Below are 26,335 nucleotides of genomic sequence, written 5' to 3'. Positions count from 1 at the left end.
TGAATTGTATACAATTGTGTTTTGTTTAGTTTGGCAAAATCACGTGCACAAGAAGTTTTTCTTTGTATTTCATAAGCACAAAGATGGAAGTTTTTAAACCTCAGGATCTACATATGAAAATAAGAAAAAAATTGTTATTTGGTAGAAAAACTTTTAAAATAATTTATTAGCTTCTGAAAAATAAATCTCAATGAAAAGAGTGATTGGTCTCCACACTAAAAAGTTTAAAAACTGGAAATATTTAATTAATTTAGTCAAATTTTGAACTGGTAGTTGGAAGAAGAAAACAAACGCCATTTTTTTTCACTTTAGGTTATGTTGAATTTGTATTCTACTTATATAGACACATGTTTCAGTGAAAAAAGGAAACTAGTTCCAGGCTCTGGTATGACACTAAAACTCACAACAAATAATTATGAGTTGGAAGAAAGGAACAAATCCAGGAGTTATTTCCTTCTTGTAATGGATCACGTTAGCAGCTCTGACTGCCATCCCAACAAGCAGACCCTCAAACACTTTCTATTTGAAAGTACAAGTAATTTGAAATGACCAGTAAGGAACCTGGTTATATAGTTGCTTCGCAAACTACCGGCAGTCTTTTAAAGCATTGATTCTGATTTGTGAAGCCTAAACTTGCAATCAGGAACTTAAACTTACCAAAAGATCAGGCCTATTAAAGTAGCAAAAATGATTGACCTTAAGAAAATAGTGCAATATATTCCAAATAATAATCAACAGTTTAACAACTCTAACTATTTCTTGGTCTACAACTTTTCATGATGCAGCTGAAGACAAATATAACTAAATTTATTTTGATGAACACACAAAAGTGATGGCCTTTTAGTAATAAAATTGCTATTTTAAATTCTATTATGCAGTCAGTCATACTCCTTTCACATAATCTTAGTTAAAAAGAGAACTTATCAAAAATGTTTAAGGCCTGAACAAAAGTTTTAGGACGATTTTATGTGATAAATTCTATTACCAGTGTTGTGAAAACCGGTGAACTGAAAAACTTATAAAACTACACTCCAAATCTGTTTCTCTTTTCAGCACCTTTTTTTGTAAGTTTTATAATAAAATAACTAAATAAATTGCATGGCTGTTAAGTAGGTTTATGGGTAAAGGAACTCAAAATATTTTACATTGGAAGAAGGAAATATAACTCCAACAAATTTAATATTTTGTACAAAAATCATAATTTTATATTTTTAAGATATTTGTTATTTTTCCTAATTACAGATATAATGGTCAAAATAAACATCATATATATATATATATATATATATATATATAAATAATATAATAAAATATATATATATTTTATTTTGACCATAAGTTGTGTTACAAAATAATTTACTCAACAGTACAGAGTTTTTTTTTTGTTTTCCATAAGTTAAGCTCAATGGAGTTGTTTCTTCTTCAAACTACTGGCTCATTTATAGTTATGTTTAATAAAAATGACTACTTTTTTAAACCAAACCATGTATGCAACATTACAGCAGAGTATTCCATGCATTCATTTTTTATATATTAAGAAAAGAATTACATTTTGAATGTATTTAAACTGAAGTAGTTAAGCATTCTCCATTAGAAGGTTTTCTGTGATTCAATAATAGTAAATATTTTATAACAACTATATAGTTACTTTTTCTGCAGTCATCTCCAGTGAGGTTAAATGGACATTGACAGTAGAACCCATCAGTGAGATCAATACAAGTTGCAGTTGGTGGGCAGGAATTCTCTTTACAATCAACAATATCTTCATCACAATTCTGACCTGCAACAAGTAACTCATATTGTTATAAACTGATATGTGAAATGAAATAAAAAAATTACTAATAAAATAAAAATGTATATACTACTTTCATTAAAAGATGAAACAAAATGATATCAAGACGTAAATACCATCATGTCAGATTAATTCTTTTTGTATATTTGATTCAAATTTTTTGCCTAAAACAGAAATTCTTTGCTTACAAATTGAAGCCAAATTGAAAAATGTAATTGAAGTTAAATTCTATTGAATTTAAACAATATAGTTTTTAGTTATGTATTACAGTCACTACTTAAACCATAAAATTAATATTACAACTAAAAAATTATAAACTAAAATTAAATCACAAGTAAAAATTATGATTCTGATAATATACGTGTCCTTGAATGACATTAAACTAAGTTTAATTACATAATTATTTTATAATTGAATTTTAAGTGGCATGAACTGTTCTGTTCATAAGCTACTGATAAATAAATAAACAATACGTGCCAAAAACATACACTGAAATAGTTGCATCCAATGATTATTTATGATGACTTGGAGGATCCAGTTTATTAAACGTAGATTAAGCCAATCACATTTTACCTTACTTCTTACTCTATAGTTTCCAGGATGTCACTCTCTGAGATGTTTCAAGTGTTGTGGAACCACCAGGTAATAAGGCTGTCTTTCTTAGAACCCTTCATTGTTATTTATTGTTAAATCTTAATTTATACTGTATATTACTGATTATGTGATTAACAAAAAAAATAATAATAATAACTATTGATTATTAAAAAAAAAAACTAGCTTCTATTTTTGACAAATTTTTATGATTTAATTTCTGATAGCTTAATTGGAATGCAGTATTTGAAAGTAATCATTTATATTAGTGCCATCTAATGCCATGGTACAAAGTTTTATAAATACAATGAAAAATGTTAATGAAATATTCACACACATGCACCATGCACGCACAAACACACACACTCAATATTACTTTGTTCCTACAGATTGTGATATTTTAAAATTCTACTTGCATGGATAACACAGAATTTACACTTGAAAAGATCAATTAACATGTAAAATATGATTGGAATTATAATGAATAATTTCTTGATAATAAAGTTTTTCAGTTATTTTTGAACTAAAATGAAGCTGAGGATTAGAAACAAGGGTTCTGGTGCTGAATTACTTCTAGTCCAGTTTATGAAAGATATATCATCTTCTATGTAGCATGTTATTAAATATCTATTTAACAAATTTATTTCATCTTTAGTTTTCCTGTTGCTTAGAAAAACAATCATTTATCTTTAAAAGAAACCAAAACCTTAACCTCTTCTTCTAACTATAGGCCAGTGTGAGTTCTTCCACTACTTTCTAAGTGTTTGTAAAGAATAGTTTACTTGCAAAAACAGTCTTTTAAGACAATCACAGTAATACTATGACTCTGTTATGGGTCTCTGATGACTTTCCTTAAACTCAACTGAAGAAGTTAAATGGATAAATCTTTATTAGCCTGGTAGACAGCAGTGCATTTGAGCTAATGATATTAGAGCTTACCTCATTCAGTTCTGGGACGATTGATTTTTATCAACTTTATGTTACATCAATGTACCAAGTGAACTTAAATGTATTAACTGTCATCTACATATCTGATGCAGTGTTAACAATAAATAAGGCTCTAGACTTTGTTGTCAACTGGGCATGAAAACATTAAACTTTGGCAAACCAAAGTTTTACTTAATAGCCAAACTATTATCAGTTAGTGTAGTTAAATGAGTAATTTAAATTTGAGTTCAGCATCTTAAATAGTGTTAAACAATAAACAGTTTGCAGTGAGTGTATAACAAATGTGGGTTTGAAGAATTGTAGTACACTGAGGTGGCATTATCTGAATGGGAATTACTAGAGGCTAAACAGGAAAAAGAAAGTATATTGAGGTGGATTAAACAGGTAATGAGATTTACTGAAGGGTCTTTGCTGGCATTTACTTTTTGAAGAGAATAAGAAATCTTTATTTTTTTAATATTACAGTGATACTTGCAAAGATTCAAGTTGTCATCTATTTTAATTTTTTCAATATGGCAACTGATAAACAAATGTGAGTGGAGATTGCAAATACTGCAGTAAGTCCAGAATTATTAAATAAATTCTTTCTTGGTTAGAAATATGATGTTCCCATTACTCTATATTACCAAAGCTGAACTTCTGAAATTAAATGAACGTTGTACGGTATTAACATTTTGAAGAATATAAGAATATATTACTCTTAAAATTTTGCTTTTAGCTCAAATATTTACAGTTTACTACTGTTCTACACTGTAAAATTTCCTTGTGCAACAAATCATTTTGTGGTAATATTTGTACACTTTTGAACAGTTTGTTAGTATTAAAGTTATAGACAAGAAAAATGGATCTTATGGTTCATTTTGGCTGGTAGTCTAAGGCTTTTTGTAAACAGTGCTGTGTTTCTAGATTGTGTAAATGAATTTTTTGGTTTGTTTTATGACTTATGATTGATATTATTATTGGCTTTAATTAATTATGATATCGACGGGTGTTGGGTAAATTACAACAAAAAATGAAACACAGTTCGTTTGCCAAAGTATTGGACTTTATTAACAAGAAAAAATGAAAAATAATTAGTATCGTAAATAAAATGATTGAATAATATTTGCTATTATCTAGCAAATGCTCTTACAGTAATAAAGGTTATTAGAAATATTAGCAAAAAGAAATGAAACTATTACAAAATTCACAATGTACATCAAAAAACAAAAAAAAAACATTAAATAAACCCTTTAAAATAAACCCATTGTAAGCAACATTACAAACTTTACATCCCCATTGGTTTTATTTTAGTCAGAAAAATAGCTGTAAAAATCAGAAAGTAGGTAACTGTGGTAATATCTCAATAAATTGAGGGAGAAAATATTTTTCTGTCAAACTTCAAGATAATAGTAACACCACAGACAACTAAACACAGGTTTCTTCTTAAGGAAACATAACCGTAAATTAAGGTAGAGAATATTTTCTTTTGTCAATACAGAACTGAATAGTCAGATGTGAAGCAGCATATGATTCTAAGCTGAAAATTGTATTACTACAATAATTTAATACAACAATGTCTTTAATCTAATCAAACTGGCACACATTTAATACTTTAAACACCGACGTATCACTATTTTTGGAATTTTAAGTTTTATCCGTATCAAATTAATGCAAATACAGTGCTGTTTAGTTATTTATTTGGTATTATTGGAAGAAGCCATTCTTCTTTCAAGAAACATAATTTAACTATGCTGTAGGACATTAAAAATTGTTTAGCACAAAATGCAGTGTTGCGCAAGTCTACTGATTTTGTACTTTACCTGCATTAAACAGTCTATTGAATTAATGCAACAAACATGAATTATATTAATTTGGCTAAACCGACTTACGACAGAAATGTAACAACTCCATATAAAATGGGCACGTGAAAAACAATGATTCCATAAAGCATCTTCAATACAAAAACTAAAAAGAAACAATTAACGTAATTTCCTAGGCTAAAGCCCCCGAAATCACCACACTAAACGAGAGAAAGAAAACAAGAACGAGTCGCAGGCAGAACATCTGCACACAGTAGAAGTCTAACCTGCACTGCCGAAGGTGGCGTGATGAGAAGAAGGGGAAGCAAACTAGGCCGTAGACAGAAGAGTGTGTGTGTGTTGATGACAACAGGTAGTGTGCAAGTGTTAGTGCGGAAAGAAACAGCATAAACAGGAAGTTTGGGAACGATTAGAGAAACGTGGGGAATTCGGGAACGATAAACATAACAATGATCTTTTTTATAAACAAGCAGACCATTAAAAGAATTATGTATGACTAATAAGATAGTTTCTGAATACGAACAAGTTGAGGAATGACATCTTCGCAGATAAAGATAATTAGACTTTTAGAAACTTTGACAACAACATTCAAATTGGAAAGAACAAAATAGTTATGCCTAATTTGGCTAAATAGGAATTGTTTTTATGAATCATTACAACTACAGCAGACAAAATAGAAAATTACAGTGAACTTGACACTACGAGAAGACCTTGAATTTATTGGATTAAAGCTACTTTACGCATTGGCGTAAACAATGGGAAAGGGAAGTGTGGACAAAACTATTGCCAGTGGGTCACCAGATTGGAGGCTGGCTAAGTGTTGAGACCTTCCAGACAGAAAAATACTCATTATTTTATTGTATTGTTAAATTATTTTTATTCAGTTATTAATTTTTTAATTTTTTGTTTTGTTAAGATAATGTAGTACACTATATTATATATTATCATGATTGCTTTTTTCCATTTCTTTTTTATTATATTAAATACAATTTGATTTTTGAGTAATTTTTTTGTAGTGAATAAATGGAAGACAGAAGCTGATTGTTTTAACTTTTCCGCAATAACAAATCCTATTAATCAATCAATCAATCCCTCTCTCACTCTTTCTCTATCTCTCTCTATATTTGTTTGTACTAGAGTTGTTTCACTTTTTGGTATTATCTCCTCTCTATATCTTCAACACAAAATTTGGTGAACACACAAACTAACTGGTCTCATTTCTTTAAACTAAATGTTTCAAGAGAAGAGTGGCACATGTTAAAAAAAGCTTCTGAGGAATTACACTGTTCCAGAATCTATTATAAGAATGAAAATAAGTTTTGGAGATACTAATTAATTTATTCAGTTGTAGAGAACTATTATAATAGCATAATTATTGAAATTTAGAACATTTTATATATTTAGGTTTAATAAATTGTTCAGAAACTGAACAATTAATTTTTATATTTATTTTTCAGTAGTAATTTTATATATGCCAATCTACAAAAGATCTTTCATTAAAATAGTAGTTTGATTTTATTACAAAATTAACACTAGTTATTAATTTAAATTTAAATCATTGAATATATTATAACACAATCTATTCTCCTAAAACTTATCATAAAAATAAAAAAATTATATAAATATTATAATGGGAGAAATATATTTGCTAAACTAATCACTAATACAGACTTACAACAATTTTGAAAATAATTTAATAAAAAGACTACACTGTACCTGTATATCCTGGAGAGCAAATGCAAGTATAACCAGGTCCAGTATCCACACATGTAGCTCCATTCTGACAAACATTAGCTTGGCAAGCATCAAATTCATATTGGCATCCAACTCCAGCAAAATCACTTGGACAAGTACAATTCAATCCAGAACCAAAGTCTTGACAGCGACCACCATGCATACATGGATTTCCAATACAACGTTCTGGTGCAGTTTCACACTGCTTGCCGTCAGTGCCAGATGGACAGCTGTATCAAAAACAAAACACTTAAAATTTTATCTAGGAGAAATACCTTCAGAGTCACACTTTCATTCCAAGTACATACTGAGGCTTAGCTAGATTAATTACAGAGTAATCCAATAAAAAGTATTTTTCAGTTCATTGCATGAACGATATTATTCTCTGGGAGCTTTAATTCTAATTTTTATGTATATTATAATGAAAAAAAAATTTTATATTCATACTGAAAATCACAGACTGAACCACAATTTCAATCATTCTACTGATTTATGAGAGATGAATTTTTAGTCAATAAAAAATATTAAATATTTTAAAAATTATTAAGAATTATAAAAGAATTTATCACAACAAAAAACAAATTAGTTTTTTTTTTAATATGATTTTGTTTTTTTTTTTGAACTTTATGGAAGAACTTGTAACTTTATGGAAGAAGGTACCGTTAATTTGCTCCAAAAGCTCCTTCAAAAGAGTAACTTTGTAATCTGAAAGTAAAGTTACTCATAGTTTTTAACAATTTAAAATTTTGATATAGTTTCAGCAACATAGAAACACATATTTTTTCTATCAAATGTAGTTTTATTTTTCAACAAGTTTCCTCTCAAATTGATACACTTTTTCCAGTGATGCTCTAATCTCTTTATCCTTCCAAACAGTAGTTGGCATCTTTCTCCACAAAATAGGCATTTACATATGCGATAACCTCCTCGTCTGATGAAAATCTCTTTCCTCCAAGCGAAACTTTAAGGTTAGGAAACAAAAAAAAAGTCGCTTGGGGCCAGATCTGGTGAATACAGTGGGTGATCAACCAGTTCAAAGTGCAATTTGTGAATTTTAGTCATGGCGACTATCAAAGTGTGAGCTATCCTAATGGAAAAGCACTTTCTTCTTCTTCAATTGTGGTCGTTATTTGCAGTTTCTGCTTTCAGCTTGTCAAGTAATGATGTGTAATACTGTCCCGTTATTGTTTTACCTATATAAGAAGATAAGATAAACAAAATTCTATTACTATCTCAAAAAATAGTCGCCATCACCTTCCCGGCTGGTGGAAGCATCTTCACCTTTTTCGGAGCTGGTTCACCCTTTGCAGTCCACTGTTTTGACTGTTGCTTCATGTCAGGAGTGTAGTGGTATATCCATGTTTCATCTACAGTTATGAATCAATGCAAAAAATCTGACTCATTTTGCTTAAACTGCTCCAGCAGGGTCTTGGAAATGTTCATTTGAATTCGTTTTTGGTCCTAAGTGAGCAAACATGGCATGCATGGATAGCTTACGCTTATCCAATTCTTCAGTTAATATATGACAAATACGTTCTTTCGATATGCCCATAGCCTCTGTTATCTCTCTAGCCTTTATCCATTGGTTATCCAGTACCATATGGTGAACTTTTTTGATGATATTGGTGGTGTTTGCAGTTTTTGGCTGTCCCGAACGCTCATCATCAACCAAGCTGGTATGACCATGTTTAAATTCAGCTGCCCATCTTTTCACAGTGGCAAGTGACGGGGTAGAGTCCCTGCAAACAGCGTCCAACTCAGTTTTAATTTGCGCAGGCATATTGTCTTTCAAATGTAAGTATTTAATCACGGCACAATGTTCAATTTTTTCCATTTTCACAATAACACTCACAATGATTTACTCAAACAACAACTGAGCATCCAAAATGGCTGAAACTTTACTGAGTATCTTTCAATGCATGCGTGAATACATTCCCTAACTTTTGTTGATGGGTGCTGCCATCTTCATGCTGAGACTCAAAACTTTTCAGACAACTCTCGTATATTAGGGATCTATGAATAACCTCTGGAAATAACAAATAATTACAGCATGCGCGCGCGCACACAAATCCAGTATCCAAGGATAATTTTGCTGTATTTTTTTAAATGTAAGAAAGTGATTTCTATCATAAAAAAATAATTTATTGACAATATCCGTATAACAATGCAATTATACTCAGTACAAAAAAATACTGGAAATATATTAAAAAAATCAATAAACTAACTGACAAACTAAGCAGCATTTGATGGAGAATTGTTGTTGGGTGGTGTCTAGTATAAGTGTTTCAAGGAAGCTGAAATTACATTGCCAGAAACCTAGTCAAAGTGTTAACACAGTTTTGGTTTATTGTGTTTGGGTTTTCATTTATTGTCATGCTATACAGTTTACTGCCTTACTCAGAATCCAGGTTAATCAATTCAGTTTTTATGAGTAATGTTTGTATCTGTGGTTGAATGTGTGTTCAGTTTGTCCCATGTCCAAAATTAGACACAGCAATCCACTGATTATTGTGTACTGTGTCAGTGTGATTAAACTTGAATATCTTGTTTGCAGTTACAAAAATCTAGATTACAAGTAACCTTCTTCTCTGATTATATCAACAGTTGCTGTACAGTTAAAAATCAGTTGATGTACCCATTTTAATGGTATGTACATTCTGTTACTAAAAATGTCTCTTGAGTTTGTACTGCATTTTATGTTATACATACATTATTGTGGGTATGTATATTAGTCAATTCAATGGTGGTGTAAATTCTGTATGGAGTGATTAAAATGACTAAATATCTTATGGGTGAGCATATTTATCACGAATTCTAAATACATATAATATTTAAAAGTATGATTATTTTCTGCAAATTTGGATATAGTGAGGTCTAGTAAATCGATTAATTTGATGTATTCATAACCTGTAATGAACAATATGTTCAGTATTATTTATTAATGATGGAAACAAATTAACAATATTGTCTACTTTGTTAGCAATTTTTTATTCAGTAGCATTATATTAAAAAATTAATAATAATTAAAAACAAACGTTGTAACGTTGTAATTTGATAGTTGAATTATGATCTTGAGATTTATGACATTTATCATATAACAGACTCTAATATTTAACACCATCAGGAATTTTGAGAAAAATAGTCAGTATACCCTTACTATCTTTACAAACCCATATGATAGTGTACTTTTAACAGTAAAAAAATGTATAATACCTTATACATTTTATCTAACTTCATGAACAGTATACTAAGTATTAAGTCCATAATATAAGTATTATATTATTTTTAAATTTACCAATTTAAAAGAAGGCCAAGCAAAAAAATGTTTTATTAAATAACCAAAAATAGATCGTTTCATTTTAAACAGTCACATCATCTGACATGTTTAATACAATTAACAAAGCTTATCAAAGATTCTAAAAAATCTTGATAAACCACAAAGCAATATGCGGTAGAGATCACTGGGTAATTATTCATATAATAATTATTATTATTATTCAAAGTGAGTGTTCCTGAATTTTTTGCAATATTGTAATATTATACTAATTTTTAAGTAAGGTCATCCCTTAAATTACAGGAATTGTTGGCAAGTATCTACCTTATCTTCAGTCTAAAAACTGTTTGAAAGGGAGGCAGTTAGAATCTATGAAAAGGTGCCAGTCCTCAGGTTTATGAACTTGTGTTAAGTGCAGCATAAGCTCATCAGTATTTGTGCAATAAATCAAATTATTTTCATCAATAAAGTTGTTTTGTCGGCTTCAAAAGCACAAAGTTTTGTATTTTTTGAAGTAAATTCCAACCTTGCAGTCTTGATTCTAACAGTTATGTTTGATTTTTTGATAAATATAAATCCCTAAACAAGTTATTTAATTCAACTTTTGATATAAGATGTGGCTTATTGGAAGACAATTCAAAATCAAAATCATTGTTGTCTTCTTCAGTACTGCCCGATTCTTCATCGCTGCTTTCAAAACATAAATTCACAAGTGGCTCAGGAACTGGAATTACCTCACTGTGAGGTACAGGCCTGATTGCAGATTGCGATGAAGGATATTTTACAGTATGTTTAGATTTTTTAGAAATTCAAGACACACTTGTTAAACAAAAGTAACAATCGGTTACGTGATTCTTTGGTTCACGCTAAACCATAGGTACACCAAATGGCAAAGCCTTCCGTGTACCTTTCAGCCATCCTCTTAAATATATAGAACAATTAGTGCATACTATATGAGAAGACCACGTTACTGGCATTTGTATTTAAGAGATATTAAAAAATACAAGGAAGAAGAATGGTATATTTGGATGAAACTTGGGGCCATGTAAATCATACTTGCATTAAAGTATGGCAAGATGTCATGATCAAAATACCAAACGATGCTTTTTAGCAGAATTATAGACTAGATTGAAAACTGTTTCCAAAAGATCTTGATTTGTTGTACCCATGCCAGAGGAGAGGAAGGATTTCTTGAAGGCAGTGTTTTAGTTTTCCTGGCCAAAAAGTCAAGTATTGACTGTAATGATGAAATGAAGAGCTCATATATTGAAAAATGGATGGTAGATAACATTATGGCAGTACTTCTTGAAGGTAGCATTATCATTATGGATAATGCCTCATATCAGTCAAGGAAGAAAGAAAAGATTCTTACTACTGCTCCAAAAAAGGATTATATAAACAAGTGGCTTACATAAAAAAGAATCGGTTATCCAGAAAACGCTCTGAAAAAAGGACTACTTATTGAAGTAATCAAAGTAAAACATAAATTTCAAACTTGTGTCACTGATGAAATGACCGAGGACAGAAAAATGATCACGCTTTGTTTACCACCACATCACTGCAAACTTAATCCTATTGAGCTCGTATAGTCAGATTAAAAGGTTTGTGTTTAAATATAACAAAACATTTAAACTGGATGTTGTATGAGCACTAATAAACAGGAAATTTGCTACAATAAATGAATCACAATGGAAAAATTACTGTGATTATGTGAAAAAAGTAGAAAATGAAATGTGGCAAGCAGAAAACCTGCAAGACGATATAGATAGAAGATTTAATAATTCACCTGAACGACAAAGAATCTGAAAGTCATGATGATGATGACGGTATTACAGATGGTGAGTGCTCAGGTATTATGCCATTACAACAAAAATTTAATCAACAGTAAATATTTAGGATAACTAGTATAACATTTTTACTGTAAATTTATTCCACAAATGCATAAAGTGCGTATAATGTTTGTGTGCTCATGGAATAGAAATGAACGAAAAGTAAAAAAAAATATTCAGTATCTTGTATTAATACAACTACCCGGAAGGTTCTTTTTTTGAAAATTAATTAGTTAAATCTAACTGAACAAAGAATCAGGTAAGTCTGCATTCATTGATACCTTTTGTTGATATTATTTAAATTTGTACAAATTATTTGGCAATATTTCAGAAGTTTTATTACATTACTAAAATTTGTTAACCACTTGAAAATTGCCATTTATTATTTGTTATAAAAAAAAACAAGTTGAAATTAAATCGATAACTTAGGCGGTGGTATGATGAACTGCCAATAACTGAATAGAATGTTTTTATTGTGGATAGTAGTTATAAATTCCCATAAAAAAAGTCAAGGTGTATGTTATTCTGTAGTCTCAACTAAACATGTCATGAGTGTAACAGTAATAGTTGAGGAACATATAGAACTAATTCTTATATAATACATCAAGAACTAATTCTTGAATAGTAACTTCTGTAAATAACAAAGTATTTTAAACAAATAAATCTTTAACTGAATAAATATGTAGAATAAGTAAGCTTTGAGAAATACATTTTTGAATTGGATTACTATGCAGAATAAGTAAACCTAGAATAAATATAATCATGAATTAAATAACTAATATATGCATAAACAAGTTTATGTATATATCAGTTATTTAATATTAACAGATATAATTATTGAAAATTAGCATTATGGATTACAATTCTTATTAAAATATTTACTAATGAATCTGTGCATATATATATATTATATATATATCTTTAAAAACAAGTGGTAACATGTTAAACTAAAATTAAGGTACTAAAAATGAAATAAAGTTTGTTTGCTTTATTAGTCAAATAGAGCCATGACGTTTTTGTAATTATTAGTAATTTGTCTGTTACGGAAAAAGTGTTCATGGGTATGGAAGTAAAGACTAATGAAATCCTAGCAACAATGCAGCAATCGCACAGCAGATTCATTCTATCCAATATTGACTTGCAATTCATGTCAAGGTTAATAAAAGTACATTTAATCAGAGTGTGAATACTACAATAAAAATAATAATATCAATCTTTCACCATTACTTAACATCTATGTCCTCATTTCATTTTATTAACTGAACATCAAATAATTAGTTAGTGAATAAGTTTTGGTTTTCTTTGTGAAGATTGTTTTTGGAAATAGAATATACATTTTTTTTAATCTCGGGACCACCGTTAGGTATTGCTTCACAGCATGAGATGAATAACAAGTAGCGTGTGAAAATGCCATGCCTGACCAGGATTCAAACCCGGGATCTCCGGATGAAAAGCCAAGCCACTACCACTCATGCCACGAAGGCCAGTGGTCAAAGTATTAGATCAAATTAACTTCACTTAGTAACAACATACAAATAATTCTGTTTATACTTACACACAAAAGAAATCTTGAAAGAGATTAATACATTTAGCATCATTCTGGCAAGGTTTATTATGGCAAGAACTGATATCATTCTCACATTTCTGTCCTGTCCATCCTGGTGGGCATTCACATCGATATTGGTCAATACCATCTCTACACACTCCACTATTTAAACAAGGAGATGATGTACAGTCATCTATGTTTGTCTGAAATTATTAAATGAAATTAACCAAGTTTTAGCCATAAATATTTTGTTATTTAAGTATTAATTTATGTAGGTTTGATGATTCTGAATCAAAACTAATTCTGAAATGTTGATCAATCTGTTCTCTTTAATATTATTCTACTCACAGCCCTAAACTTGCAGTAGAGTTATTTTTTCAGAATTAATACTAATGATTTGTCATGGTGAAGTGGCCGGCTTGAAGTATGCAGTGCAATTTATTATTACTTTTATCTAATTCTGAATTCATCTAAGTAAGTGACAAGTACTAGAAACTACAATTGAGCATTAAATGTTTCATAGATAAACCCCATAAAAATGTTAGCCTGAACTATTTAACAATTTTTTGTGATCTATGGACTTTGACATGTTAAAAAGTTCATTATGATAAAATAAATAAATAAATATATATATATATATATAAATTAAATGTTTTATATTTTTTAATCTTTAATCTTTTCAAATGGATTACCTCATCAACTGAACAATTATGGATTCAGGTTATTCAGAAGAATATAAAGAAATAATTATTCCAAAAACCAAACATGATGCAGAATAAATACATCCAACCATCTTTTAAAAGGGATGTCTGAAATGATTACAATCAATGTAAAATATAATCATTTTAATTGTTAATATTGCTGAACAACATACTCAAATGTGAGTAGATTGAATCTACTTATTCCATTGTATATGATGCTGAAAATACTTTATAAAAGCACAGTGAAATCTCTATGTGATTTGGAAAGAACCATTTAATATAATAACTGTTACCAACAGATCTTTTTCGATCAATTTTTAAACTTTACTATAAGTGTTGCAGTAAAATATATCACAGGATATATAATCCTTTCTCAGAATTAATTAATATAGAATTACCATACTGTTTACCACAAATTATTATTATATTCTAATCAGAAGTTGTATTGTAGGTAAATTAATTAATTGTTAAAGAGAACTTTTTTTCTAAGAAATATGACTGTTATTAATATAATACTTTTAACAAACACCAAACTGTATTTGTTAAATGCTGCAGTCAGTATTTAAGAAAGCCTGCCAAACTCATGACCATACTTTTACTATAGGGAGGCAGCAAACAAATACTTAACAAAAGGAAAACATTTTAGAGTGCATTTTTGGATCTAAAAGCAGCATTTGATACTTTACAACATAGAATTTATTGTCAATACTTACAGAGGCAGGAGTGATGCTCAATTAGTTAAATGTATTAAATGCATATACTGTAACATCACAAGAATAGTTAGGGTAGGTGAAAACAACATGAATGATGGACAAGACATTAAGCTAAATTTAAATATTAGTTTTTTATTTTGTTTTTGACAGCATTCATTGCTTTTTTTAGAGTGAAATATATCTGGAAGATTCATGGTTAAAAATAACGACAAAAGATAATTTTTTTTTTAATATAAATTATTAAAAATATTGATACTTTTTTTTTATAAAATGCATTGACATTAATTTAACCATTTCATTTTTATGTGAACATTTAAAAAAATAGTTTATGATGACATTTAACAAAAATAATTGTGTATATATATATATATATACACACACAAATACAGAATGTTCCTTTAGAAGCCTGAGAAAGTTCTCTGGTTTCAATGTTTCTCAAGCTTTTTAGTGTTACAAGAAGAACAATTTTATTAAGCTAATAGTTATATGTAGAGCTGTCCAGAGAATTTAGCTCCTGCTGATAACTAAAATACAGTTCTAATCACCAATATACCTAATGGATAAAATCAAATTCTATGAAAGTAATTAAGGCATTGTTGAGGTTGAGTCCTGAGGAGGTTGATGAGTTTAACTTCATGGAGTATGAACACATCCCCAGGAGCTGGAAAAAGGCTTGAGTGGCAATGATCAAGAAAACAGAGTGTTTGGATGGACTGGCGTCATCATATAGAGTCCTGTGCCTGCTGAATAGCTTCTGTAAACCTTTCAGAGACTGAAACTCTATTATGCAAGGAGCTAGCTAACTGAGGAGATTTCAGTGAATACCAGTGAGTGGCTTTAGGACTGAGCAATCTACAGTGGATGCAGTGACAGAAGTTATTCAGATAACGGATGAAGCTGCTGGTGGTTCAAAGGCTAGTAGAAAGATTTCCATGGTAGTGTTCTTGGATATTAAAAACGCAATCAATAGCTTACTATAGGAGGTTATCTTCCACGAACTAGCCCGTTGGAGGCATTAACTTATACTTCTGTAGGACACTACAACCTTAGTGATAGGTAGGCTGTTGGATCTTCAGCCAACAATGGCATAGAAATTCTCATGATCTGTGCTGCCACAAGCTTCATCATAGGACCTATGTTGTGGAACATGGTCTTCTGCTTAGGCTTAGTCTGCTAGAAGGGGTGCAGCCAGTTTCTTTTGCCAATGACCTTGACTCAATTAAAGATGGAGGGAGTGAGAAGGTGGTCATGGCCAAAGGAAATTCCTCTGTAGACCTGATGAGTTGATGGCTCGGACGGAATGGTCTGGAGCTTGCGGTAGAGAATACCCTAGCAGCAGATGATTGTCCTAGCAGAGAATGAGACTGTTGACTCTGATACAGGTGAGGGGGGACGGATGTCCACTCATCTAAAGAGATTAAATACCTAGGCATTTGGCTTGATAGAAGGTGCAGCTTTCAATCCCATATTGCTAAAGCTACAGAAAGAGCAGGAGGAAGGTGGTGGTTGCAGCTTTAAGTCAGCTAATGGCAAATGTAGGTAGGACATGTGAGTCAAAGAAGTAAGTATTGACAAGTGTGTCACGGTTCACATTGTGCCAGTATGGGAGAGAGCATTAAACACCAAAATGGCATTAATAATAATGGAGAGGGTGCAATGTCATTTTTCCTTGTGGGTTATCAGCTACTACAGAATGGTTTCTGCCAAAGCGCCATTTGTAGTGGTAGGCATCCCTCCAATTAAACTTATGGCATTAAAGATATGCAAGCATTGGAGGGGAGCCCAATAAGTGGATATGGATGTGAACCTGATGGAAAGATGGAAAAAGTGGTGGGGAGATACAGCAATGGTCAGGTAGACTTACCGGTTAATACTTAACATAAGTCTCTGGGTTAGAAGGAAATGGGGGGGAATTGAAGTTTGAAATGACCCAGTTTTTAACAGATTATGAAAATATTAACTCCTATATATCTAGCAGGGGGAAACGCTTATCAGACAAATGCATTTACAGTGAGAAGTGCGATTTAGAGGAGCACACAATTTTTAATTGGGTTGGCTGGACATCATTCAGAGAGAGCTGCCTAGAGATACTTGACAGAACATTTGCTGATGATATTGTTCCTAAAATGCTGGAAAGAAAGGAGAATTGGTTGGTAATGAAGAAAATTGTGACAATCATAGGGATAAGGCAGCTTGGAAGGCTAGTCAGTAGATGCCTCTGGTTGTGGATGTAGCTGCTGATAATGATGCCCGCAGGATTCCTAGGGAACATAGTATGAGGTTACATCTAGTCAGAGACCCTGAAATACACTCATGATGCTGAGTTATGTCAATTTTGGGAGGGTCTGGCATAATATTATAAAAGAGGGAGGGGTTTTAGCCGGTGTAATTCTGGGACTACAAACTGTAAGGCAGGTTGTGTCAGTCAGAGATTTCCCCTCCTCCATCAAGGGAAAAAATCCCACAGGTACACCAAACTTTTAATCCTTCCAAAAATACAGTGCAATGAAAGTGACAATATAACATGCTATAGTCATGTTCACAGCAATGAGCTAACTCACATATATAGCACAATAACCATGAGAAAAATGTTCTGATTTGTTTAGACAGGTGATGATTCTTCAGTTAACTAACTTAAGTTAACTAACTTTATTCAACCACTATTATTGTCAAGCATATTGTATTAAATATGTTACAAAGAGCAATACAATTATTTCAGTGCATTCATTATCTTATTCTATAAAATAAAAAAATTAAAATAATAAAAATAAATATAAAGAAAAAGATTATGATTTCAATTCAAAAATCCTAATGGTAATAATGAACACCAAAAATCTTATAGTAATAAAAAATGAGGTTGCTGTAAAATTTATAAAAATTGAACTATTAAATAGTTAAAAATAAAATCAGTAAAAATAACATTTTACTCACAAAAGTTCTAATAAAATTATTACTAAAAATGAACACCAGTATTAATAATAGTAAAAAATGTTTTATTCAAATACTTTCAGTTTTATTTCTTCATGCATCCTTTTTTTCTCACACTCCTTTTAGCTCTTCCTTTTAGTTATTTATTCCTGTTTTTAGCTAAATCATTTGTAATGATTAATATCATTTCATTCAATTCATCATCACGTGAATGTTATAACAGTTCCATACATAAAGTCATTGAGACTTTGGAAAGAAGCTGGTTAAATTGAAAAGATATAATTTAACAAACATACATAAATAATCATCAATTGCTCAAAAGTAAAGGACTGGAATGACAGGTTTTTTCTTACATTATACAACTATCTCTGAGTTAAAGTAGCAAATATCAAATGTCCCTTTTCTCTATTTTATTAAATTAAGTTTCTTATCAGCTACTTTATTATTTCAACTCATTCCTTTATGGTTAAAATAAACATTTAGGCACTCTAATGTGATCATATATTACATATACACAAACATATAAGTGATCTAAAGTGAGCAGTGAAAAAATCTCTTTCACAAGAATAATAATTTTAGTGCTACTTTGTTCAAGAATATGAACAAATGGAGTCATAAATATCATCTCTGAACCAGAAAAACTTGCTTTCAATTATTATTAATCCCATCATCAAAAAAAGGTTATACAAAAAGTTGTTAATTCCCCATCCTCGTCTCCTAACAGTTGATCAGCAAAATAATAAAAAAATTATCATAGCAAATTTTAATCAAAATTTCCAAGTCATTATATATAAAATATCCCCATTCAGTTTCAAATGATATATTTATTATGATGGGAAAAATATAATTTCCATGATCAAATTATTACTTTTGTTACATCTGTAAAATCAACATCTTAAACAACATTAAACAAATTGAATTTATATATTTACAATAAAAAATAGACTACATAATTACCTCACACCATATGCCAGTAAAACCAGGTCTACATAGACATTCAAATTTGTTATCTAAATCTAGACATTTTTCAGCACCTTCAGAACTACATGGATCACTCAGACATTCATCAATTTCTGCTTCACATTGCAAACCTGCAAAGAGACTAAAATTATATATTTACTTTTAATTCAGTATTGTAAAAGTATCACTTATGTAGTTTTCACAAACTATCAAAATTTGATAAAAATATTCCCATCACTACATACAAGTGGAAGCAGCATTTAAAAAAATGAATATATTAGAAAACATAGTAGAAAAAAATAATACAAAATATTAACAATATTGAAAAACCTAGCACGTAAACTCATATTATAAATATTAAATAAGCAAAGCAGTGAAAGAATTCAAAAGTTATTCTATATTCTAGTAACAGAGAGACTGTAAAGAAAATGAAATACATAACAATAGAATTAATGTAGTGATATGTGAACAATGTATAGCAATGCACTGACACAGCCTCTTGACACCATTGGAATCTAATTTAATAAAAACTTGTAGAATATAAGTATATAAAAAATTATAATAGATATTAAAAAAATATCTTCAGTAATATATGTTACTGCAGACATGCAGTAACATATCATATCTTTTTTATGATATGATAAAAGATATGATATCTATCATATCTTTCTTACAACTATAGTGTGCATTTGTGCTATTACTTCTAGACAACTTCATTCATTTAACTTATATTGTTTTTAATATCTATTATAATTTTTTATATACTTATATTTTACATATTTTTATTAAATTATTCCAATGGTGTCAAGAGGCTGTATCAGTGCACCTAACTGGTTTTTGCTCTATTTGTGGAAACGCTACAGTAAATAAAAAAAAAATACAGAATTCATTAAAAAAATCATATTTTGTATATTTTTACATGAAATTTGGAGACCAAGAAAAATCTTCTGCTCTCCTAGGTTTGTTCAGTATGTGTTGTCACAAAGAAAAAATATAAAATTGTAAAACATCAAAAAGACCATAAAACATTAAAATCATATCACTTTCCTGATCCAGTTTGTGTGTTTTCTTTCTAATTAGTTGAACTTCTCAAATTTGTGTTTAATTTTAATAGATGTTATTTACATCAATTTTCTCAAAATTAAATTCTCTATAAAGATAACTGGACATTATTATTTGTTAATTAGAAAATTAACAAAGTTATTTAATTTCAAACCTCAAAAAGTGTATTTTCTGAAAAAGGTTTTCGTGTTTTACCCTGTTTTTCTTAAAATCTAATTGAGATAGAGATCTGGGACCACTTTTATTCAATTTATTAGATCAAAAACCACTAGGAAGCACCAAACTTACGCCTTGACTTATACTCTTCCCTGCCTTCCCTTTAAGATCCAAAAATTCCATTAATTTTGATTGCAATCTAAATGGGAGGTGCACAACTAGATGTTATAACATTGGTAAATCCAAAATTTCAACATCCTATGGCTAGTCGTTTTTGAGTTATGCAAGATACATATACATATACATTCATACAGACGTCATGCCAAAACTAATCAAAATGGATTCAGGTATGGTCAAAATGAGTATTTCCATTGAAATATGAAAACCAAAATGTTTCACGATCACAACTTCCTTTACTTTGTACAAGGAAGTAAAAATGTATAAATGTGTATCAAACTGAAAATAATATACATATTTGTAAAAAGATAAAAATTTCTTGTATAAAGTAACAAGAAAATGTAATATAATAAAGATGTACACAATAGAATCTAGAATCTTACCATTTATTATATTAAGGTTAATATAACTGATCTCATTAAAGTGGGGAATTTTATGAAAATTTTGATGTGCGTTACAAATACCTGTTTAGTATTACTCTCAAAAAATGTAATAATTTTCTTACATTATTTTTTATTGTTGCATATTATGTCATATGGTTTTACATGTACTTAATTTTCATGCTTAAGGGAAAAGAGTCTCTCAGTACACATGAAGATATTGAATTACAAAGTTCAAGAAATACACTGATTATTTACAAGATGGTGTTAAAAAGAATTTAAAAATTTAATCACAACTCATAAATGATAAATAACGATGAACATACATTAGTAATTTTTTTTTTTTGACTTAGATCTACATGTCTGATGGAGGGTAGATATATAAATATAGTGGGTGAAATTGTTTGAGGAGACTAAGATTGGATTAGAAAAACAAATAATTAAAGATGTAGAACACAGTTTGATGAGATTGAATATTAAAGCAGAGTAAAAGGAATGAACAGTATCAATCAATCAAGCGATCAATGACTGATGAAAGATGCATGTAGATAATATGTAAAATATCCAAACGTCATACCAACAAATCCTGGTCGACATTTACAGGTGAATCCATCAATCATATCAATGCAAGAACCTCCATTTTGGCACGGCTGTGATACACAGTCATCAATTAAGTGCTGACATCTTTTCCCAGTATAACCTTGTTCACAAGTACATGAAAATCCATTTACTAAATCTGCACACTGGCCACCATTTTCACAAGGATTGTTGCTACAGTCATTGATGTTTGTCTCACATGAATCACCTAAAATATAAATAAAGTTATCTCATAATTTTTATAAATTTTTCATAATTTTTAATAAACATCAAATAATGTAAATACAGCAACAATAAAAAAACTAAGAAAATAAACAGATTAAACTTAATATAGCAAAATAAATAACAACAGTTATAATAATAATAATGTTAACACTGAATTTATCAAAAGTATAAAAATCACTTTACTTAACTAATAATGAAAAAAGTCAAGCAATTTTTTACTTACAAACTTCCACAGAAAGTAATATATAATATATATTGTGTGATAGTATGAACACAAAAGAAGACAAAAAATAACTAAATAACTATAACAAAATTCTTTATACCAAAATTTATGTAATAATTTACACCACCTAGTTATTTTATTAGCTGCTCAATAATTTGTCTTGGGTTTGATTTCCTATACAGGTTTAGCATTTTTTCATCATTCATCTCCTCACCACCTTACAGAGATTTCACAAATATAAAAAAGTAAACTTAAAGCAAATGAAAACTGTTTATTACCTGTCCAGCCAGGATGGCAAATGCATTGATGGAAAAAGAATTTATCAACACATATACCATGAGTGCAAGGGTTATTAGCACAAAGATCAACTTTCTTCTCACACCGTTTCCCAGTAAATCCTGGTGGACAAGAACACTTGAAGTCTGCAACTAGGTCAGTACAGTTTGAACTTAACAAGCACGGTTTTTCTGCACAGTCATCTATAACAAGCAATGAACAGCGAAACAAAATTAATACTAAATTCATATACCCAGTGTTAAGATTTAATTTTTCTTATAGTTATCTTAAACTATAGTTGACTTAAATTTAAATTATGGACTTAAAATAAAGTCATTTATTAACTAACTACTAAATGACAGTGAGTGTCAGTTAAATGGATTAAACTGAGGAAAAAATGTAAAATATATACAAAATTAAATAGAAACCAACTGTTATAGAGCAAGCATGCACATTAAATGAAATTGCCAAACATTAAAATATTAGGTATATTGGGTTCACTGGATGAATTAAAAAAACAAATTCTCAAGTCAAATAATCCATGCCAAGAGTTGAAAAATAAATCAATAAAACTACTGTATACTTCTGGTATGATCAATTTAACAGTATTCATGACTCTAGAATTGAATAAGCTTAATTAATGGCTGTCATAACTCATATGACAGCTTATCCAGTTCAGAAATTTTATCATAGGTTAGTAGAATTTTTTTTGTCCTCCATGTGAAATTTCTGGGCATTTGTTTGAGGACAATTCTTGTAGGTCAATTAAATTGATTTTTTCTTAAAAAAACTAAACAAACACTTAGTTGACTAAATCAAATGCTGAGCTTTCCAAAAATGTATTTAATGCTAAGCTTGTCATTTGTTAAAAACTTATATTTATTGTTATATTATTTCTAAATACACTCCCATCTGAGTATCAGATGATCATCATCTGATCATCTATCATTTATATCAATGATAGTCTTTCTCAAGTTTTCTAGATACAAAAATTAACTGTCACATCATTTTTTGACAGTTTAAATATCAAATAATACCTAAAAATGTTAAAATTGTATTACTTTATAAATACACTACTTTAAAAAAATAAAGTTATATATTTTTAGAAAATAGCAATGTCTCTTCCTTAACACACTAACTCGACAAAATTCAGTGATATATCAATGATGCACATTATGTGGTGGAATACATCGCTTTTCAGGTATTTTCCTGCTTCTTTTTAACATATTCTCTCACAAAAAAACTCAACCAATTGTATTAGCAGATTCATGTTTGTTATTATGAATCATTAAGTGTTCAGTCTGCATGTTGTCTATGTTGTTCCAAAATTTAACCATTTCATAGCTAATCACATTGTGCTGTACTTAAAAATAACTACAGCTAACAATTATGATATATTATATTTTTATTTTATTATAATTTAATTATAAGTATTATTTATACTTATTGTTATATTTTATTACTAATAAAATTTAAATTAAAACAATTTTAGAACAAAAAATTTGTTATGTTTAAAATTATAAAACTTCTGCCTACATTAGTGAAATTTTTTCTTATTCAGTAATTATCAGTATTACATAAACTGTTAAATAATTGTGATTAATTAGAATAAGGAAGCATTTTAAAAATGGTTTTAAAAGACATAATCTGAATGACAAAATTAGATTGCAATACATTTTTGCCCATTCCACAGGGATCAAATCACTTCCTGAGACAAGAGTGCACAACAGTGTAATTTTCTTTAATTTTTGGGCATCAGAAGCTGCTTCTCAAAGAGACATTAAAAAGAGCAACTTAATATGAATAAGGAAAACAATTTTTTCAGTTCTGGATGAGATTTTTACACCACAATAAATGAGTTAGAAATAAAATCATTTACTTCTGTGTAAATAATATTACTTTGTTGTGGTTTTTTTTTATAAACCTTTCTTCGGTTTTGTGAATTTTAATGAAACAAACATTACAGTGATGCATTTTGTAACTTGGGCATGTATATTAATACTTGAGTTTTATTTTGTAGTATTAGATTAGGTACTGAATTTAATTGGTGTTCTACAGGAACAATTTCTTTAATGATCTGTTTGTCATTGTTACTATAACAGAATATTAATTTTAAGCTTTTGCAAAGAATTCACATTTTTTCATTGGAAATCATTTTTTTAACTGAAACTCTGGATGCAATTAATATTAATAACAGATGTTGATTCCATGATGTTTTCACTTTTCAATTTTTTAATTTCATAATTTGTATCAAGTATTTATGAATAATAAACAGGCATAATGAATTTAGAAAACAACGGCATTCTTATGATGTAACATATTTATGTAACATGAAAAGGTTTTATTTCCGAACATGAGTTGAATACCCTAAACAAGAACATTTTTTGAAGAGGTTTTAAATCAAAATAATTAGATAACCTCATTTTTCTACAGCCTCATTTTAACATGTAAAAACAATATGTACCAAATACTTTCATAGTCATATTTTAAACAAAACAAGAATTTAAATGAAGGTTACTTAAATTATTATAAATTAATTGAATTCTGTTGTTATAAGCAACTGTTAATATAGAATAGCATCGATAAATTAGTAAACAAAGCTTTTTATAAATAAAAATACAAACGTTCAAATGTTATTCTTTTTCTGTTTAGCCTCCAGAATTACCACAAGGTATTACTTGAGAGGATAAATGAGGATGATATGTAAGAATGTAAGTTCAGTCTTTACAGTCTCAGGTTGACCATTCCTGAGATACAGGCAGTCTGAACAGAGCTGAACCAGTGCAAATGTTCACCCATAGGCTAATTCTGCAACATTACATTATTCCCACCTTCTGTGGGAAAATATAAAAGTGGTATATGATGTTTATCTGTAGATTCCCAAGTAAATTGTTGCAAGAACAAACCAGTTAATTTTACACATTATGCAATTGATAAATACTTCTGTTTTGTTAATTCTATAAATTATGATATTACTTTTTAGCATGGTGTATTTCATAAATTTCTTTTCCTTTCAAATCATATATATTTGAAATAATGAAGTTTCTAGATGTTAAAACATAATTATATGTAACTGTAGGATAAAAAATATAGGAATATAAAGAGATTAAGAGACACAAAATCTTGAAATTCTTGAAAATTATATATATATATATATATATGTATATTATCTTATATATATATATATATATAAATGAATGTTTGTTTGTTTGTTTCGTATGTGTTCCTACACCATTCATCCAATTTCGATGAAACTTTGGTGAGTTGTGCACACACCCGCAAAGGTTTCTGAATTACTTAGCACCCACTAGGTGATGCTGGGGTGGAGATATTTAGAAAAATTGAATTTATGGTCAATTTGGCTCATATTCAAAATATATATTAGTTACGTGAAAAGAAAAAAAGTTTTTGCGAAAACTATAATGCTAGGTGGCACTGATTAGATATTTACGAAACAAACAAACAAACAAACAAATATACAAATAGATTTTCTTCTTCTATATATATAAAAGGCAATGTTAGCATGTGTGTCCACTATAGACTAAAAAACTACTGGACCAATTTACGCATAGGGGAAAAAGGGAAAAAAGAAAAAGGGGAAATTGGATAAGGGGAAAGGAGGGAAGAAAAGGAGGAAAGGGGGAAGGGAGAATATGGGAAATGGAAATGACAAAAGCAGGGAAGGGAAAGGGGGTTAAGGTGAAAGGTTAAATTTTGTGAATTCCGTAATGTTCAGTGTTTTAATGTTTTATCAAACTTTCAATTGTGCTCATTTAATCTATATGTATATACTCAAATCTAGTAATAGAGAAGCATTGCCGGGTCTGCAAGTATATATGCACAAATAAATGTTTGTCCCGCATGCATTCCTATACCATTCATCCGATTGCAATGAAACTTTGGTGAGTTGTGTGCAAGCCCATGAAAGTTTCTGAATTAGTTTGGATGTGCTAGGTGGAGCCGGGATCGAGATATTTTGGAAAATAGTATTTATGATCCGATTTGGCTCATATTCAGAATATATATTAGAAAATAAATATTTTTGCGAAAAATGGAAAAGTGAAATAGGGAGAAAAGGGAAAGGTTAAATTTTGTGAAGTTCCATATTGTTCAGTTTTTAATGTTTTATCAAACTTTCATTTGTGTTCATTTAATCTATATATATACATACTCAAATCTAGTAATGACAAAGCATTGTTGGATCAGCTAGTAAGTTATAAAAACTATATCTTGAGAATTATATTTTGATGAATGTGTTCTATCCACCTACTTTTTATTCATTTTACCTGGTTAAATTTTTTAATTTAATTTTTGCAAACATATTTGTAAAACCCATTCTTCCAAATTTTAAGATTTTAGACCTAAAAAAAGAACTTATATGAAATTATAAACAAACGCAAGTATCTTATTTATGCTTTATC

General features: G+C 29.5%; 1 protein-coding gene across 2 annotated transcripts in view; it reads right to left on the bottom strand.

The window, feature by feature from the left end:
* Nucleotides 1-26,335, bottom strand: part of uif (sushi, von Willebrand factor type A, EGF and pentraxin domain-containing protein uif) — a 382,421-nt gene that overhangs the window by 70,826 nt on the left and 285,260 nt on the right. For both annotated transcript variants that reach the window (XR_012756945.1, XM_075370063.1), the window contains exons 41-46: nt 21,917-22,117; nt 21,171-21,398; nt 18,816-18,949; nt 13,526-13,719; nt 6,850-7,097; nt 1,649-1,780 (exon numbers count right to left, since the gene is read on the bottom strand). Coding sequence is in view for 1 of the 2 variants with exons in the window: in XM_075370063.1 (XP_075226178.1) it covers nt 1,649-1,780; nt 6,850-7,097; nt 13,526-13,719; nt 18,816-18,949; nt 21,171-21,398; nt 21,917-22,117 (1,137 nt within the window). In the remaining variant the exon portion in view is untranslated. The remainder of the gene's footprint in view (nt 1-1,648; nt 1,781-6,849; nt 7,098-13,525; nt 13,720-18,815; nt 18,950-21,170; nt 21,399-21,916; nt 22,118-26,335) is intronic.

This window comes from Lycorma delicatula, chromosome 1, assembly GCF_047948215.1.
Source record: "Lycorma delicatula isolate Av1 chromosome 1, ASM4794821v1, whole genome shotgun sequence".
Classification (NCBI taxonomy): domain Eukaryota; kingdom Metazoa; phylum Arthropoda; class Insecta; order Hemiptera; family Fulgoridae; genus Lycorma; species Lycorma delicatula.
This window is presented reverse-complemented; position numbering and strand designations above follow the sequence as displayed.